Source organism: Phallusia mammillata, chromosome 4 (assembly GCF_965637545.1).
Source record: "Phallusia mammillata chromosome 4, kaPhaMamm4.hap1.1, whole genome shotgun sequence".
NCBI lineage: Eukaryota > Metazoa > Chordata > Ascidiacea > Phlebobranchia > Ascidiidae > Phallusia > Phallusia mammillata.
In genome coordinates this window covers 25,597,454-25,614,619 of record NC_137255.1, presented here as the reverse complement: position 1 = coordinate 25,614,619, position 17,166 = coordinate 25,597,454, and the positions used below count along the sequence as shown (strand labels likewise).

The window sequence follows — 17,166 nt, the reverse complement described above, 5'->3', positions numbered from 1 at the left end:
TAGACGCTTCAGGGCTGATCCCAGTTATGAATTTATGTTCATCTTAACTGATACTGGTCAATCTGGCGATCCCCTACTACGAAACTGACATGTGCAGCATACGAGGCAGGCAACGGTGCTTGTGATTCGACTTTCGGCGGATTCTCCACTGGGCCTGTTTAGCTCAGTTGGTAGAGCGCGAGTCCCGGAAAGACTCCTGTCGTGGGTTCGAATCCCACCGCAGGCTAGATTTTTCTAGCCTACGCCTTGCCATATGGTGGTGAATGCTTGGTGACCGGCTGATTCGGTATAGCGCCTTCAATGGGCCTGGCGTACTGTGATCACAGTGAACAAATGATTTATTTTCGCAAATACCTACACTACGATTTAATTTTAATCCTAAAGCACTAACGTAAAATAAAACTTGAGTCACAGCGACATGAAGTGGAACATATAGTTTTACTTTTACTTCGTAATGCTTAACACCAAACCTATAACCAAGCAAAATATATTAAAAAAACGAAACATATTTTTTGTAAACGAAACTTTTTGGTGTATATTCTTTTACTTTTTTTGGTCATCTCCAAGCGCCTTAATTGTTGGTTTTGGTTGTAATTTTGCTTTTTTTGTCCTTAATTTGCTTTTTTGTTTAGATGCGTTAAATAAGGAGACGACTTAGATTAATAACGATTGGTCGGTCGTCACTTGTTGAGGCGGGGTGGGGCATTAACATTAAAAGAAATAACGTGGAAACTTAACGGTGTTACAATTTTTTAACAATTTGAATCGTGAAAATTGTAAACAATATTCAAATTACATAAAATTTGCACTTTTTGTAGAATTTTGTTTTAAATAACCCCATCAGTTACCTCATTAGATCTCTATAATGGCTATTTTTTTCAAAAAAAACAGAATTTACTAAAATTTAGACAGTTTGTAATATATGCCAATGCTCAGTGTTTATTGTTGTGTCTTTCTTTTCTATAGTCTAAAAATAAAGTCAAGAATGTGATAATCATTCAGAAAAATACTTTTAAATTTTTTAAAACTGAAATTATTAAATTAGTTTGTGAGCATTTGTCATCATCCAGCATTTGCGGTCATTGCAAGCAAAGTTATATTTATATTTGAAGTGGTTGCTACATTATGTTAAATTGTGTACAACGTACCAACCATTACAACCAGATGTAAAGACATCGCAAAAATGAATCACATGATCGACGGCAGAACAATATCACAAATAAATGTCATTAGGTAATAAATAATATCACGGCGTGAGCAGAGGAGTTTGACTGTTGTCGCTCTCATTTTCTCCCTTCACGATTTCCAATCTTCGATTTTTAAGGGAAATGAAACAACTTATCACAGTATTTAGTAGCGCGCATGCGCACTGAAAGGAAAGCAGGCCCAGGCTTCCCCAAGTGCTAAATACAAGCCTTGCAAAGCCACTAATTAACAAACTGAGTGCTGCTTGGAAACCAAACATTAAAGTTGTAACCAGCGTTTCGTCGATTGGATAAGTTATTTGGGTTATCATTTCAAACAAATTCACACAAACGAAACCGGTTAAAAAGCCATACAGAGCGTTGCATACAAAAAGCCATGGTGCGCTCTTGAAAATAACGCTTATAGCAATAACTACTGTCGTTACAAAAATTGATGCATTGCCAATGGAAGTTAGGAGTTTGTATGTTTTACAACGGTCCACAACTTTGCCTCCAATGACGAGACCCGGTAAACCTCCTAAACTAAACATGCTCATGACATATCCGCCTAATGCATCAGGCGATATAGTTTGTGATAACTTAAAGTCAGCCACGATTTCAGACATCATTAAATTCTCTGGCATAGATATTTGAAAGTTAAAGCCCAAAAGAATACAGACTAATATGTATGACGGGTTGGTGAAAAGATGTTTAATCACTTTGCAAAATTTGTTCCAAGTTTTATCCACTTGAAGATCTGTGTTCTTTCGCTCTTGAGCTGTCGTGGGCGGAGTTGCCGGTTTGTCAGTCAAAAATATCACAAACAAGATCGTCACTACAGCTGATACAGCAAAATACGAGCCGTACATGTAGCGCAATGAACGCTGTCCTGATGCCAGTTTATTACCACTTAAAATAGCGTCAGTGCGATTTGAAGAAAGCACGAGAAGGGCTGGAATGATATAACCAATCCCTTCACCGAGATATATCCCCACCACAGTGAATGCTATGGCTGTTCCAACTTGACTTTCTGGAAACCACAACGAAGCCAATCCAGATGGGATAGCTAATCCGATGTTCTGCGCAAGTCCACTCATCGTTTGTCCCAAAACAATAAGAAAAAAGAGCGAGGAATCGAGTAGAGACAGAGTAACAAGCATAACTCCAGTTGTGGCACATGTTGCCATTGCGATAATTAGGTTTCTCAATCCGATTTTGCCTTTAAAAATGAGCAAAGCAAAAGGAAGTGAGATGCACATTGGGCTTACGCTTCTCGCCGCGGTGATCCAATCTACTTGGGCATGCGAGGAGTTAAAGAATTGAACGTAAAAGTTGCTGATTTGACCAAAACTAGAAAAGGAATTGCCACCAAAAAGCAATAAAATTGAAATTCCAAAAATGAAAGCCCATCTTCGAGTATACAACTTTGGATGTTCCTGATTGGTTTCCATTCTACAGTTTTTCAGAATAATTTCTTAACTGTTGATGTTCCAGGTCACTTTTTGGCCTTCTCTCTTTTTCATGCGGTAGTCGTTTTAGTTTAGTTTTTATGGTACTTATGCCCTCAAAATTTAGCGTGTAATGAGTCTTAAATCCTCGCAGTGCAGTTTACAGTATCTTTAAAAGTAGTCTGTTTTGTTTGAAAATTCCTTCGAAAAAGATAAAAGTTACGAAATCTTCTAACAAAACAAAAAATGCTTTCTACTGGTGAAACATTATTATCATTTCTGTTTACATTGTTGCTGTCTTGACTGTACACTAAGTTGTAACATAGGACAATGTGATAAAGCTTGGAACAGGAAACAGTAGTTTTTGCCATTTTTTGTCCTTTATTGTCGTAGCAATCGTAACATAACTTGTTTTAAAAAAGTTGGCCAAACCCATGGCAGGCTGCTCAATTGATCTCTGTCCAGTTTTTTTTAGTGGTGATCACGTAATTTTGTGTCCGGAACCTCTTGCATAGCGAATTGAAAATCCATCTTTCCGGATACGCTATCGACCAAACACGCAACCTGCTGGGTAATAACACCAACGTAAGTGTTGTACTGTTTTCAAACTACTGTATACAAACGGTTTTCTAATTTAATGGTTAAGTGCCAGTTTCCAATGTTTGCGTGTTATTTGCACTATAGTGGAAAATAGCTCGGTTTTTGGGTAAAGGTAGCCTACACTTTATGTTTGTGCCAATCCACATGATATTGTAACTGTTTAAATCAGCAGTTCTTAAATTGTGTTGTACGGAGGATATCTCGATTGAAACGTTTGTTTTTTCAGATGCAACTCTCCACTTATGTTTTGATTACAACGCAACGTTTTAATCTTCCCTGCAGTAATCAAGTCCGTCTACCAATCACCTTTATTAAAGACTCGTTTGACTCGAGTCGCATCTCCGTAGACCTGAATTCACTTGGATTTGTTACACCAGAAATTTAAAGGAAATTTATTGGAAGATACCGTGTTTTACTGCGCGTTGTGTAGTTATTTGACAAAGTTGTCGCTGCAAAAACTTTCGTTTGCATCGCACATTGTGCACATGGCTACCGCTTGTTTTACCCGAATGCAGTACACGCCTACAACGCATCTATGTAGATTTTTTAGTACTCTAAACCAACTAAATTCTACTATTCAAACGCATAAGTGCTTGCAATAAAAAGCATTTGGGCAGTTGGTGAGTTATGCTTACTACATGGTGTCATGTTTTTGATAAGTGGTGTCAGTTTTTTGATAAAAACTCATTTTTTTAACTTCCAAAAAAATTACATATCTTAAACCTCCCTTTAAGAACTGTTTAAGACTTCCATTGAGGCTGGAGCCCCTATTAACTTGATTCGAGTTGTTTACCATACCTGCTTCATTGGTAGAAAATACAGAAACTGGTTAGGAAGGAAAGCATGAAAAGTTGAACAATTCATCGACAAAATGGTTTCATGTGATTAACATTTGATTACATAGCTTAGAACTAAATCAATACTCGCAATCGTACCCACTTTTTATTTGGACGCAATCACATTAAAAAACAAAACAAAAACGAATATCTCGAATGTCTTATTTGACGTAACATGTTTACGTCACATGACATAAACAAACGATCAACAACAATTGTGTGAAATTAGGTAGTTAGTTTGTGGCGTTTTTACCTAATTTAAAAGTGTTTTGTCACATGTGACTTATTTGCCACAAAAATCCTAACATCCTGGTCAAAATATTAATTTATTCAACAATAATGTAGATTACTCCAAGTAGTTTTAATGGATAAATTGCTAATGAAGATTGGTTATCAGTGGAGTATAAACGTTGCTTTCTGAGTTGAACCTCGGTTGAACATCGAGTCTGCGATTTTTGGCCGAAATTAAACAAGACATGAGAACGCTTGCGAACACACAAGAACTTTGAAACGAAAGCAAACCCAGACCTCTCCAGGCATTGAACATAATCCTTCCAAAGATACCTAATAACAGAGCAATGGTCATTTGAATACCGGTCATCCAAGTGTTGACCAGCGTCTCGTCCATTGGGTAGGTCAGTTGTGTCAGTATTTCCAACGAAACAACTGAAGTAAAACCGCCGCTGAAGCCAAAAAACGCGTTGCTTGTGAAAATTCCAGCCATGCTTTCAAAAAACGCGCTGACGACCATTGCCACTGTACACAGAAACATAAATGAGTTGGATAAAATTGTAAGAAGTTTGTATTTCTTCGAGCGGTTGACAACTACTCCTGCTGTTACGGTACCGAGCACAGCCCCTAAACTAAACATGCACATGATGTAACCACTCATCTTGTCGGAGCTTATGTTGCTTGATAATTCGAAGTCTCCTATTATTTCGGACATCATCATAATTTCCAGCAACGAAATTTGAAAGGAAATGCCAAACATGAAGCAAGCTGTAACGTAGGAAGGGTTTGTGAAAAGAACTCTTGTCGTTTGGAGAAAGTTTGCAAATGTTCTTGATGTTATTTGACTTGATTTTTTGATAACTTGCGCATATGTAGGCGGCGTGGGAGGTTCATCAGTGATAAATATCGTGAAAAAGATTGTCACGACAGCAGATATGGCCAAACAGGAACCGTACATGCAACTTAATGTGCGTTGGCCCGACTCCAGTTCACCAAAACTAAGTTTTTCCCTGGTGTAATTGAAAGGCGACTCAATTAATGCAGGAAATGTAAAACCAGCAACGTCACCAAGCGGAAGTCCGACAAGAATCACCGACAGAGCTGTTCCAACTTGACTTTCCGGAAACCAGAGCGCAGCAAAAGTGGCAGGCACAGACACATTCACCATTTGCGAAAACCCCCATAGAATCTGTCCAAATACAATGAGTGCAAATAGTGAACGGTGCGCAAAGGACAATGTCACCAACAAAATTCCAATCGTCGCACTGAAAGACACGATTACAATCATATTTCTCAGACCGATTTTTCCATTAAACACCATCCAAGCGAGTGGAAATGTGATGAATATAGCGCCAATGTTTCTTGCGTTGGTGATCCAATCCACAGTTGAGTGCGAGGCGTGAAAGAACTGAACGTAAAAGTCACTGATTTCGCCGTAACTGGTTGTGGAGAAACCTCCAAGAAGCTGAAAAATTGCTACTCCTAACAGAAACACCCATCTTCGTTTGTACAATTTTAGTTCTTCCACTGTTTCCATACTTTACAATAAACTACAAACACCACTTTGCCTATACGTGGTTTAAAATGCCTTCACTAGCAGTTTAAAGTTGTCAAGCTGCATAAGAAAACACTGACAAATTGAAACGTTTCCATGTAATGTTTACACACTCAAAACTTTGAAATATAAATTACGACCACAAAACCACACGAGATGAATGAATGTTTTCAGGACTAAAGTCATGTCATCCTGTAACCGGATTGATATTACACGTCGGCGTAACACGATTTTCGACATAACAAGACAATAGTCTAGTGGTGAGAAATTTGGGATCCAATAAATAATAATTTGGGTGGTACCATACATATGTTTATGGCAACCCAGAGTAACTACAAATAACGTAGCTTTTTATTTCACTCATACCAAGAACAAACAATATTATGTAACCACTGAATATTAGATACACAAGAAACGGACTTAAATAGTAGCATTAATAAAAATCAAATTGCCAACGATATAGAAATAAACGTCTGTTTGATAAAATGAGTACGTTTTATTCTATATCCTTGGCAATTTGATTTTTATTAATGCTACTATTTAAGTCCGTGTCTTGTGTACCTAAGATTCAGTTGTTATATAATAATGCTTGTTCTTGGTATGAGTGTGATAAAAAGCCAAGTTATTCGTAGTTACTCTGGGTTGCCATAAACATATGTATGGTACCACCAACGCAAACATAAGTTACCTAAAACTAAAACATATAGTTACACCCAACCAAAATCTAGTTGTTAATTACGGCACCACATTACATAGCGATTTTAGGCAACAACAAAACATTGTTACTGTTACATTGCAAAATTGTTTTGCCGACAATGTTGCATAGGAGATGGATTTTTAATATGTCAGAAATCAGCTGGAAACCTAACATGTTTTTTTAATCTTTTCCAAGAAACATGTAGCGCTAATGTTTGCGTAAAGGGCACTGCTCTAATAGGCCTCGTGCTGCCCTTAATGTTTTCGCAGAAACAGAGGCTGATAAGCAGATCTGAACTTTTGTACTTTTCCTGAAAGCAATCTGAAAGGCGCGATACAAGTAACAGAGTTTTGCGCAGCTTGCACTTATTAAACTAATAAAAACGTGACCAACTGGAAACAAGGTTTCCACAAAACGGAACAAGTCGCTGAAGTGCCAACCAAACAAGATTAACACCGCTCTCTCGTTAGGCAATCGCCAAGGAAAAAAAGCCACGCCTGATTTTAAATTATGCCTAAAGAAAAGGTGTAGGTGTCTATAATTAAGGCTACGCGCTTAGTCAGTGGTTGCGATCGAAACGAACTTGATTAAATAGAAACGGGGTAGTAATGAAAATTAACAAACGTAAAACAGATAGAAAAACAAAAAGCCAAAGGTTAAAACAAATACAACATATAGTTTCACTGTAAGAATGCCTAGTCGATAATTTTATGTTGAAGGTTTTTAATTTATAATTTAGAATCTTTTGATTGCGCGGCATCTGACCCTCTGACAGGCAGCATACTTGACGATCACTGTCTTTTTTCAAGTATAACTCTAAATATGAAAACAAGTTTCCAAAGAAGCAGAATCAGTCGATAATACTTAAGAAAATGTATATTTCGCCTGTTGGCCTCGTCAGTTTCTCTAAAACCATGCATTAAAACAACAATAGAATGATGGCATAAAAACGACAAACCTAAGACAACGTGCGTGCGGAACAAAAGATAAGAATTAGCGGCGGAAGGCACAACGCAAAAACATTCTGCAGGAACAAAACTCAGCACAACAAAACAACAACAAAGATTTCATCACGTTTCAACCGTCTGTTTGATAACACTCGATTTGTGTGCTGGTTTCTGGCAACGTTGCTTGCTAGACCCATACGCGCACAGTCAGCGCTTCTCCACCTGCAGTGCCGGATTAACCATTAGGCAAAGTAGGCACGTGCCTACAGGCCAGTCAAAAAACCAGGCCACTTTACAACAACAATCTTTGTGACAATGATTTGGCAACACTGATAATTATAATTTTTTTAGTTGTCAACCCTGATTTTCGGACCATTTATAAAATGTGCCTACAGGCCAACAGACCCTTAATCCGGCACTGTCCACCTGTGAAATGGTTTGGGTTCTGTGTCGTGGTTTTAGCTAATTGTTGTTTTATCTTCATTTTATTGTTGGTTTAATGCAGGGGCGGGCAACTTCTCCAGTCGGCGGGCCTGATATAGGAAAATGAAGTACTTGGCGGGCCGTATTCCTGAATCGATACATTAATCGCGTATTTATCCAGTGATTCAAAGCGGATTTTTGACCACTTAAACCAAATACAATCAAGAACGTCACAATTACAATACAGTCCAAACAATCTAACTATAACATAAAATTATTCGCCACAGCAAATTTAATGCATAAACCACAGACTTAGATACTGCAGAAATACTAACTAGGCTACACGTGTGGAAACAAAGGAAACCGTGAAAGCAGGCCACACACAAGGTTGGCAGTTATGTCGTAACAATGGATGTATCGTGCAATGGTAACAACGGCGGGAAAGTTTTTTTTTGCTATTGGGTAGCGTTACTGTCCGTTACAACTATATTTTGACGTAGTAAACAAGTAGTGGGGGATTGCGGCAGACTGTGGCCGCGGGCCACATTATCATGTAAGACCAGAAACTGTCTGCGGGCCGCTCAAAATCCCGTCGCGGGCCAGGTCCGGCCCGCGGGCCGTATGTTGCCCGCCCCTGGTTTAATGCATGGTTTTACTGAAACTGACGATCCCAATAGGCGAAATATATTTCCTTAAGTATTATCGACTGATTCTGCTTCTTTGAAACCTGTTTCCATATTTAGATTTAATTTGTTAAGCAAGAGTTTACCGAAACAAAAATACGTGACCACTACTTAAGCTAACTTAACAGAGATGGGAAATCTAACATGGTTTGGTAATTGTTTTGTACGAAATAAGCAACTCGTATTTTGCTGTATCAGCTGTAGTGACGATGATATTTTTAACTGACAAACCGGCAGCTCTACCCACGACAGCTCAAGAGCGGAAGAGCACAGATCTTCAAGTGGATAGAACATTAAACAAGTTTTACAAAGTGATTAAACAACTTTTCACTAATCCGTCACACATATTAATTAGTATTCTTTTGGGCTTTAACTTTTATGCCAGAAAATTTAATGATGTCTGAAATCATGACTGACTTTGATTTATCACAAACTTTGTTACTTGTTACATTGGGCGGATATGAGCATGTTTAGTTTAGGAGGTTTACCGGGTCTCGTCATTGGAGGCAAAGTTGTGGACCGTTGTAAACGATAGAAACAACTTGCATTGGAAATGCATCAATTTTTGTAACGGCAATAGCTATTGCTATAAGCGTTATTTTTCAAGACCGCAGCATGGATTTTTGTTAACAACGCAATGTTGGACTTTTAGTTTTACTTTATTTGTGTAAGTTTCTTTGAAATGATAACCCAAATAACTTACACAATTGACGAAACTCTGGTTACAACTTTAATGTTTGAGATTCAAGCTGCAAATTAGTTGGGAAGGCTTGTATTTAACATTTGGGGAAGCCTTAGGGGAAGCCATTTCCTTTCAGTGCGCATGCGCAACCGCAAAATTGTTTTTAAGTTGTTTTGTTTAAACTCACAATCGAAGATTGGAAATGGTGAAAGGAGAAAATGCAATCAACAGTAATCATACCCCCTACTTACGCCGTGATTTTATTTATAGTTTTCGTATTTGATTTGTTTGTGATATCGTTCCGTGCTTGACTTTTAAGGGGCATTTTAGTAGGTTGTTGCATGTTTTTGATCAGACTTATGTACATAATTTAACACAATGGACTTATTTTAACTATTTTAAAAGTACTTCAAACACAATGAGAACTTTGTTTGTAACGGCAAAAAAGTCTAGTCAATGTTAAGCACTTGTGGTTTCGGTAGTAAAATAATTTACGTTTTTCTCTTTATAAGTGTCAGTTAGTATCAGTTGTTAAATCCCTAAAACAACATTTTTGCCTAATTAATATGACACCCCTTGTCTTTAGTGTGGGTTTAATAGCAGAAAGGCAATCAACATTTCATTACCCGAATTTAACTCAATACTCAATATTAAGGATTCAACCATGCAGTTTACGACAAAGTTTTTGTTAAAGTAGCGTACCCCTAAAAAGTTTAATCACCACTGGTCAAAAATCTGTTGATGTGTTAGCCATTCTGTTAAACAGCTTAGATTTAGACCTAAATAACTGCAAATATTCGTTGATGTACACAAAAAATAAACAACAATCAATTAAAACTAGTTTTCGTTTTATTGATAATAACATAATTTTTTAAACATTATACACGGCTCTGATCATAACTTTAATGAGGAAAATAACGACCCAAATAGACTTATAAAGAGATATTATAGTTTTTAAACGCTTTTGACATGGGGCCTCATATCACTCATGATGGGATAAGGATTTGCCGGAACATTTAAATATTAAATCATGTCTCGTCGTTTTGGGTTATAATTTTCCTACAATTTATATTTTACAAATATTCCAAATTAACAATCGTTAATCGAGATGAAATAAGCGAACTCTCAATGTGAAGGGATTAAAGGTGAATGCATAGTATGTTGATTTTCCTCATCTCTGGAACCAACTTCCAGTCTGCGATTTCTCGAGGAAACCAAACAGCATAAAAATAAAGCAAACACCACACAAGCGCACTGAAAGAATAGCACCCCTCCACTTCCCCAGTTATCAAAGGTAAGCCTCCCGAAAAGTCCAAGGAATAGAGCAATGGTCATTTGAATGCCGGTCATCCAAGTGTTGACCAGTGTCTCGTCCACTGGATAAGTCAGCTGTGTGGCCATTTCGAACAAAACAACGGCTTACTGTACCGGTAAAGAAACCAAACAATGCATTGCTTACAAACATTCCAACAGAGTTTTTCAACAAAACGCTTACAGCAAGTGCTGCTGTTGAAAGAAGTACAGTTGTGTTTCCGAAGATAGAAAGAAGTTTGAATCTTTTGCATCGGTCTACGAGTTTTCCGCCGATAAGCATTCCCGGGATTCCTCCTATACTGAACATAGCCATAACGTAACCGCTGAGTTGATCCGAAGTACCATTGAATGGCAATCCAGTTGTGGCAATAATTTCAGACATCATCATATTTTCAATCAATGCCAATTGGAATATAAGCCCAATGACCACGCATATCATAACATAAGATGGATTGGTAAAAAGCAGTTTTGTGTCTCGCATAAACAATTTTAACGTTCTAGGTTCCTGAGAGTCCGAGTTCTTTAGCTCTTGAGCAAATGTTGGTGGTGTGGGAGGTTTATCAGTGAAAAAAATCGCCAAGAATATTGTTACAACAGCGGATATAACCAGAAAGGTACCGTACATGTTGCGCAATCCAAGTTGCCCTGATGCCAGTTCATTTAATGTTAGATTAGTTCCATCTGTCAAAGTTTGGTTAGACGGCGCTGTGAGAACGGATGGCAAAGTGTAACCTGTCCCATCGCCAAAGCAAATCCCAATAACGTTAAACGCTATTGCCGACCCCACTTGGTTTTCTGGGAACCACAAAGCAGCAAAAGTGGAAGGTGCAGCGACTGCAACAGACTCCGAAAGTCCGCATAGAATTTGTCCGACCACAATTAGAACAAACAGAGAACGATCTACTAATGACAGGGTGACCAGGAAAAGTCCAAGCGTTGAACTCACTGAAATTATTAGAACCAGTTTTCTTAATCCTAACTTGCCTTGATAAATCATCCAAGCTAAAGGAAATGTGATGAATATAGCGCTGATATTCCTTGCGTTGGTGATCCAATCCACTTCTACATGCGAGGCGTTGAAGAACTGAACGTAGAAGCTACTTATTTGACCGTAACTGGCAAATGAGATTCCGCCAAAAAACTGATAAATGGAGAGCCCGAAAAGAAATGCCCATCTTCGTTTGTACAAGATTGGGCCCTGGACATCTCTTTTCACTTTCCCATTTCCTATTTCATTTTCCATTCTGTTAAGTTAAACCTTTGGTCAAGCTATATGTCTCTTGGCTAGAGTTTTCAAACCTTTGCAAAGAAGATAATATTTGCCACTTTTCTTTTCACCAACCGAGTAATATTTAATTCTTCTATTTTAACTCAGCAACTCTGTCGGTTACCTTATATATAGCAGTTTTGCATTCTACCATTTGCCTTACTTGCCCTTTTCTCATTTGATCTTTGTTTTGTGTTTACAAAATGTTTTTAATACCAACGATTTTCGTCACATGACTGCGCTGCTGCCCGCTTAAAGGGGTCAATGGAGGATGAAAACAACAATAGAAAGCAAAGTTTTAATCCGGAAACAGCATAACTTGTGACATAGCGATCTAAACAACTACAAACAGCTTAGTAACACTTTGAAAGTATTAGCTGGTCCATTTACATTTTGAACTAGAGCAATTCTCGTTTGGCCCATGGTCAAAGTTTAATATGTTTAATTGAACTGCACAAAACAACAAAGATTAATAATTGTTGATTGCAATTAGCAGGAAAATTCAATTTCAACAATGTGAGGTAAGTTTATGTCATAGTGAAATATAACCCTTTCAACAAACCTGAAACACAAGGTAAACGAAAAAAGAAATTTTACCCGACAAATGTAGCATAGTACGAGTTTAATCCTTATTCGTATTTAAAAAAACACAAGCCCGAGCATGACCTAAAAAAATTAAAAAGAGTTTCACGTGTTTAATCGTTCATAAACACATGTTTTGTAACCCCCAAATCCACACAATGCCTACAAAGCAACTTTTATGCGTGCGATGCTTCTGAATAAACCCGTTTATATGACTGCATACATTTTAGTTCTTACACTTCTTGATGTTTAATAAAATTAGATCAAAAAGTTAGAAATTCCACACCAGTAAAGAAATCCAATCTCCTCCTGGGATCCTGGGATCAGCCTTAAACTCGGCAATAGCAAACAAAGCCATTTGCTAAGACCAGTGGTTCTCAACCAGGGCCCATGGCCCCCCAGGGAGGCCATAGGTGTAGATTCACCAAAAACACCCACTAAAAGCCATTTCCTTTTTAACTTTATTCCCTAATTTAATCGACTAGTTCACATACTATTTGTCTATATTGAGGTTTTTCACAATTACGGATTCTTGTTTACTCTATTAGACCTGTTCAAATTCGAAATTAGTACCAAATTCCAACACGAGATTGCCATTTACATTTTTGAAGGGGCCACAGGTCCTACAGGGTTAGTGGAGGGGGCTACGAGGCCCAAAAGTTACTTTTAGGGGGGCACGGTCCACGAAAGGTTGAGAACCACTGGCTTAGACTAAAAGACATGACGAAAAAAGGCATTTTGATGTATTTTTAACCAAGCCAGGTTACGTTTTAACAACATACGGTAAAACATACAAGACTTACTATAGACAATATTCTTTAAACTGGGATACACAAAGAAAAAAAAAAGATTAGTTTATCGAAGCAAATAGCAAGAAAGCTACCCACAAGGAAACAGTTTTGGTTCGGCATAACTTGCTTTCCGCTAAAAATCAATTGTTCCAGGCGTCGTTTCATTCTGTCGATACAGGGTGTAAAGTAAAATAGTTTTGGACCGTTAGTTGAAATTGAGTTACGCATTCGTTGCTAATGTTTTAAGACAATTGTAGTTTATCTCAATAAATTGCCACAATGATCCTTGACTTAACAAATGTAATTTTAAGGCATACCACACTACAGATTTTGTAAAATAAAACTTATCCATTACTTTACATTTTATACCCATCCACTCAGCTGGACTAATAGCCTCTATACTCTTTCAACACTTATATAAAAAAAAACTTTTTACCGAAAGGTTACATCCGGGATAGTAGCTTAACACAGCATTGTTGTTACAGTTTGTTTTGAACTCTTTCGCATTGCAGCCATGGGGTATCTTCAATCGGTTTTGTGTATTGCTTTTGTTATTACTTTAGTTATATAATATTACTGAGCAGCAAAAGTTGTACTAAAACTGTCCTGGTTTCAAGCTACAATAAGAAACTAGTGATTCCCGGAATAAAAGATATAAATTGTAACTCCATTGGCCACAGTATCGTTAAGACAAAAATAACTGCTTTCGGTGTTCAGTATAATAAAGGCCTGGCGTACTATGATGTATATATTTATGTATGCGTGTCCTGTGATCGCTTGGCTGCTTGAACGTTTCAGGGTTGATCCCAGTTATGAATTTATGTTGATCTTTTCTGTTTCTGATGTATTTGCATTTAAGATATTTTCCAAAAACAAAAAAGATAATACTGTTAACGTTTAACGTTTAGAGCGAAAAGTTTAGGAAAACACATCGTCGACATGTTAACGAAAACGACGGTAAAACATAACAAATTATTCGTAAGTACTTAGTTGGTAATCAGTGGTGTTGTGGGATCGCTATCAACTGACCACTCGAGGTCGCTGTCGTTCACTTCGAGTCTGCGATTTCGCGACGAAACGCAAAACACGAGAATGATACAAACGAAAATACAAAGGCTTTGAAATACCAGCACACCAATACTGCCCCATGCGGTGAAAATGATACGACCAAAAATTCCTAAACTAAATCCAATAAGAGTTTGAATCCCCGTCATCCACGTATTCACCATAGTTTCATCTTTCGGGTAAGTCTGTTGCGTTGCTATTTCGAAGATTACGACTTCTGTAGAACCCGAGAAAAATCCGAACAGTCCGTTGGAGACTAATAAGGTTATCATGTGTTTATGCTGCACACCGAAAGCGATTCCAACCGTTGAAAGGAAAAGCATGGTTGTCCCTACAATCGCTAACATTTTGTAACGTTTGCATTTGTCCACTATTTTTCCTCCGACGCCGAGCCCTATGGTGCTCCCAATACTATACAAACTCATTATAAAACCACTCAAAATTGCCGGATTTATATCGCCGACCACTGAGCTTGTTTTGATAATTTCTGACATCATTAGGTTTTCCAGAAGAACAATCTGGAAAACAAATCCCACGACAATGCAGATAAGGATGTATGAGCGGTTTAGGATGAGTGACTTGGTTTCTTGAAGGAACTCGTAGAAGGATCGATGAACATAAAGCGCCGTGTTTTTCACATACTGTGCTGTAGTTGGCGGACTGGGTGGTTTGTCGGTGATAAAAATGAAGAAGAAAACAGAAACAACTGCTGATATCGCTAAAAATGAACCATACATGATTAAAAGTGAATGCTGACTCTTTTCCATAAAGTCACTGTCATCTTGAGACTCCACAATAATGCCTGTAGCGTTGATTGACTTGTGGCTGGTATATACAAGAGTTGGGGGCAATAGGTAACCTGTTCCATCGCCAATACATACACCCATGATGTTAATAGCGATGGCGGTTCCTACTTGTGATTCTGGAAACCAAAGCACAGCAAATATAGATGGCACTGCAATCCCTACGGTCTCGGAAAGGCCACATAGCACTTGGCCGATGACAATGAATGGGAAAAAGTGTGGACTCAGCAGTGAAATTGTGACAAGAAATAACCCAGACGTGGAACATACAGCAACAATAAGTATAAGACACCTCAAACGGACGACTCCTTTGAACACTAACCATGCGAGTGGAAATGTGATGAATATAGCGCTGATATTTCTTGCGTTGGTGATCCAATCCACTTGTGCATGCGACGCATTGAAGAACTTAACGTAAAAGTCACTGATTTGACCGTAGCTGCTGAACGAGATGCCAGCGAAGAATTGAAGTATTAAAAGTCCGATTAAAAACACCCATCTTCGTTTGTACAACTTCCACGTGCTTTCAATTGGTTCGTATTTAACGTTAGGGCTCATTGTTTAAAATATTTTAACTTTTTTTCTAATGATTCCAATGAAACCTGCAGAATTGAAAATGAGGTAGTTTGTAAAATGTAACTTAGAAATCAAGCACAGTGTATTTTTCAAAACAATGTAACATTAAGACATTTTCTTGATTCAACATCTAACAATTTTCAAAAACACTCATTACAATTTAACGCGTTTTTTTGCAGGGTCATCCAAACGCATCTTTTTATTCTCGTTGACAGTTTGTAAAATAAAACTGCCAGAAACAATGCACAATCCTTTAGCCATGTTGTTTTCAGTGGCGTATATTGTAATTTTTAGCATAATCTTTTTAAGTGATGTGCCGGATGTTAGCAATTTAAAATCCTTCACTTCAGTTTATGGATTGCAAAATTTCGCAACGTTGCAAAAAATTTTTACCAAGTGTAATGCATTTACAAATGTTTGTGAATATTCTAGGTGTATGAATACACTGTTGCTGCCAGACATAACGTATCAACAAAATTTTTAGCTCTTCCGGCAGTTTTTTTTATTTTAATATGCCAACGTTTCGATGTCCCATACGAAACACCTTCATCAGGGTAATGACATACATTGCAAACACAAGTTTTTATAAAGCGAAAAGGGCGGCGAAACACACACAAAAAAAGGGCGGTAGAAAAAACGCAGTGCGCACCAATGGTCGAGTGATAACACCTGGCTCAATGGTGCAAAAGCGACCGATAAGTTATCGGCATTAGAACGTCCGTTCTAACGTTCATCGTGTTGGCGTGAGAATGTATGAAATAAGCTTGTGAAAATCGGTTTCTCTCGCTAACACCTGGGCAGCAGAGAAGTTTATGGCGTGACCGAGGACAGTGGCATGTTGTGCTAATGCCAATTTTTTAGCATCTTTCTTGGCTACATCCCTTTCATGTTCTTTACGGCGCGTATTCAGAGATCTTCCCGTTTCGCCAATGTAAATCTCCTTGCACTATTGACATGGGATTGCGTACACCAGGTGTTAGCGAGAGAAACCGATTTTCACAAGCGAGGTTTCCTGGAGTCGTGGAGTCGTGAAAAAAACTTTCCTGGAGTTTTTTCTACCGCCCTTTTTTTGTGTGTGTTTCGCCGCCCTTTTCGCTTTATAATAACTTGTGTTTGCAATGTATGTCATTACCCTGATGAAGGTGTTTCGTATGGGACATCGAAACGTTGGCATATTAAAATAAAAAAACTGCCGGAAGAGCTAAAAATTTTGTTGATATTCTAGGTGTATGGAAGGACACCAAACTAAAAGGTACAGGTGGTAAATGACCTGTAAAAATCACACAATAAGACGTATGTAAGATAGTTAAAGCGCTGTAGAATCACGTGACAGATTTAATGGTGCGCTGTGATGAGCTCGAAAAACATTAGCTGTTTACACGAAACGAGGTCACTCGCGAACATTCAACGGCGGGTGAGACGAACCGTAACGACCTTACGGGTTTCGCAATCGATTTCGAAATCTCAAACCATTGCCAGACA

General features: G+C 38.1%; 3 protein-coding genes and 1 pseudogene across 3 annotated transcripts; all 4 read right to left on the bottom strand.

Annotated features, from left to right (window-relative positions):
- Window positions 1–1,246: 1,246 nt before the first annotated feature.
- LOC145223684 (putative MFS-type transporter C09D4.1) lies at window positions 1,247–2,635 on the bottom strand. The gene has a single exon (XM_080090081.1). The coding sequence runs from the start codon at window positions 2,633–2,635 to the stop codon at window positions 1,247–1,249; it is 1,389 nt and encodes a 462-aa protein (XP_079946207.1).
- A 1,520-nt stretch (window positions 2,636–4,155) lies between these two features.
- On the bottom strand, window positions 4,156–5,922 carry LOC145225373 (putative MFS-type transporter C09D4.1). The gene has a single exon (XM_080092057.1). It carries the CDS (start codon window positions 5,834–5,836, stop codon window positions 4,445–4,447), a length of 1,392 nt encoding a protein of 463 aa, XP_079948183.1. The 5' UTR covers window positions 5,837–5,922; the 3' UTR covers window positions 4,156–4,444.
- Window positions 5,923–10,117: 4,195 nt separating this feature from the next.
- Window positions 10,118–12,022, bottom strand: LOC145223948 (choline/ethanolamine transporter FLVCR2-like; annotated as a pseudogene).
- Window positions 12,023–14,067: 2,045 nt separating this feature from the next.
- Window positions 14,068–15,732, bottom strand: LOC145223362 (choline/ethanolamine transporter flvcr2b-like). Its single transcript, XM_080089777.1, has one exon. It carries the CDS (start codon window positions 15,664–15,666, stop codon window positions 14,227–14,229), a length of 1,440 nt encoding a protein of 479 aa, XP_079945903.1. The 5' UTR covers window positions 15,667–15,732; the 3' UTR covers window positions 14,068–14,226.
- Between the last annotated feature and the right edge of the window lie 1,434 nt (window positions 15,733–17,166).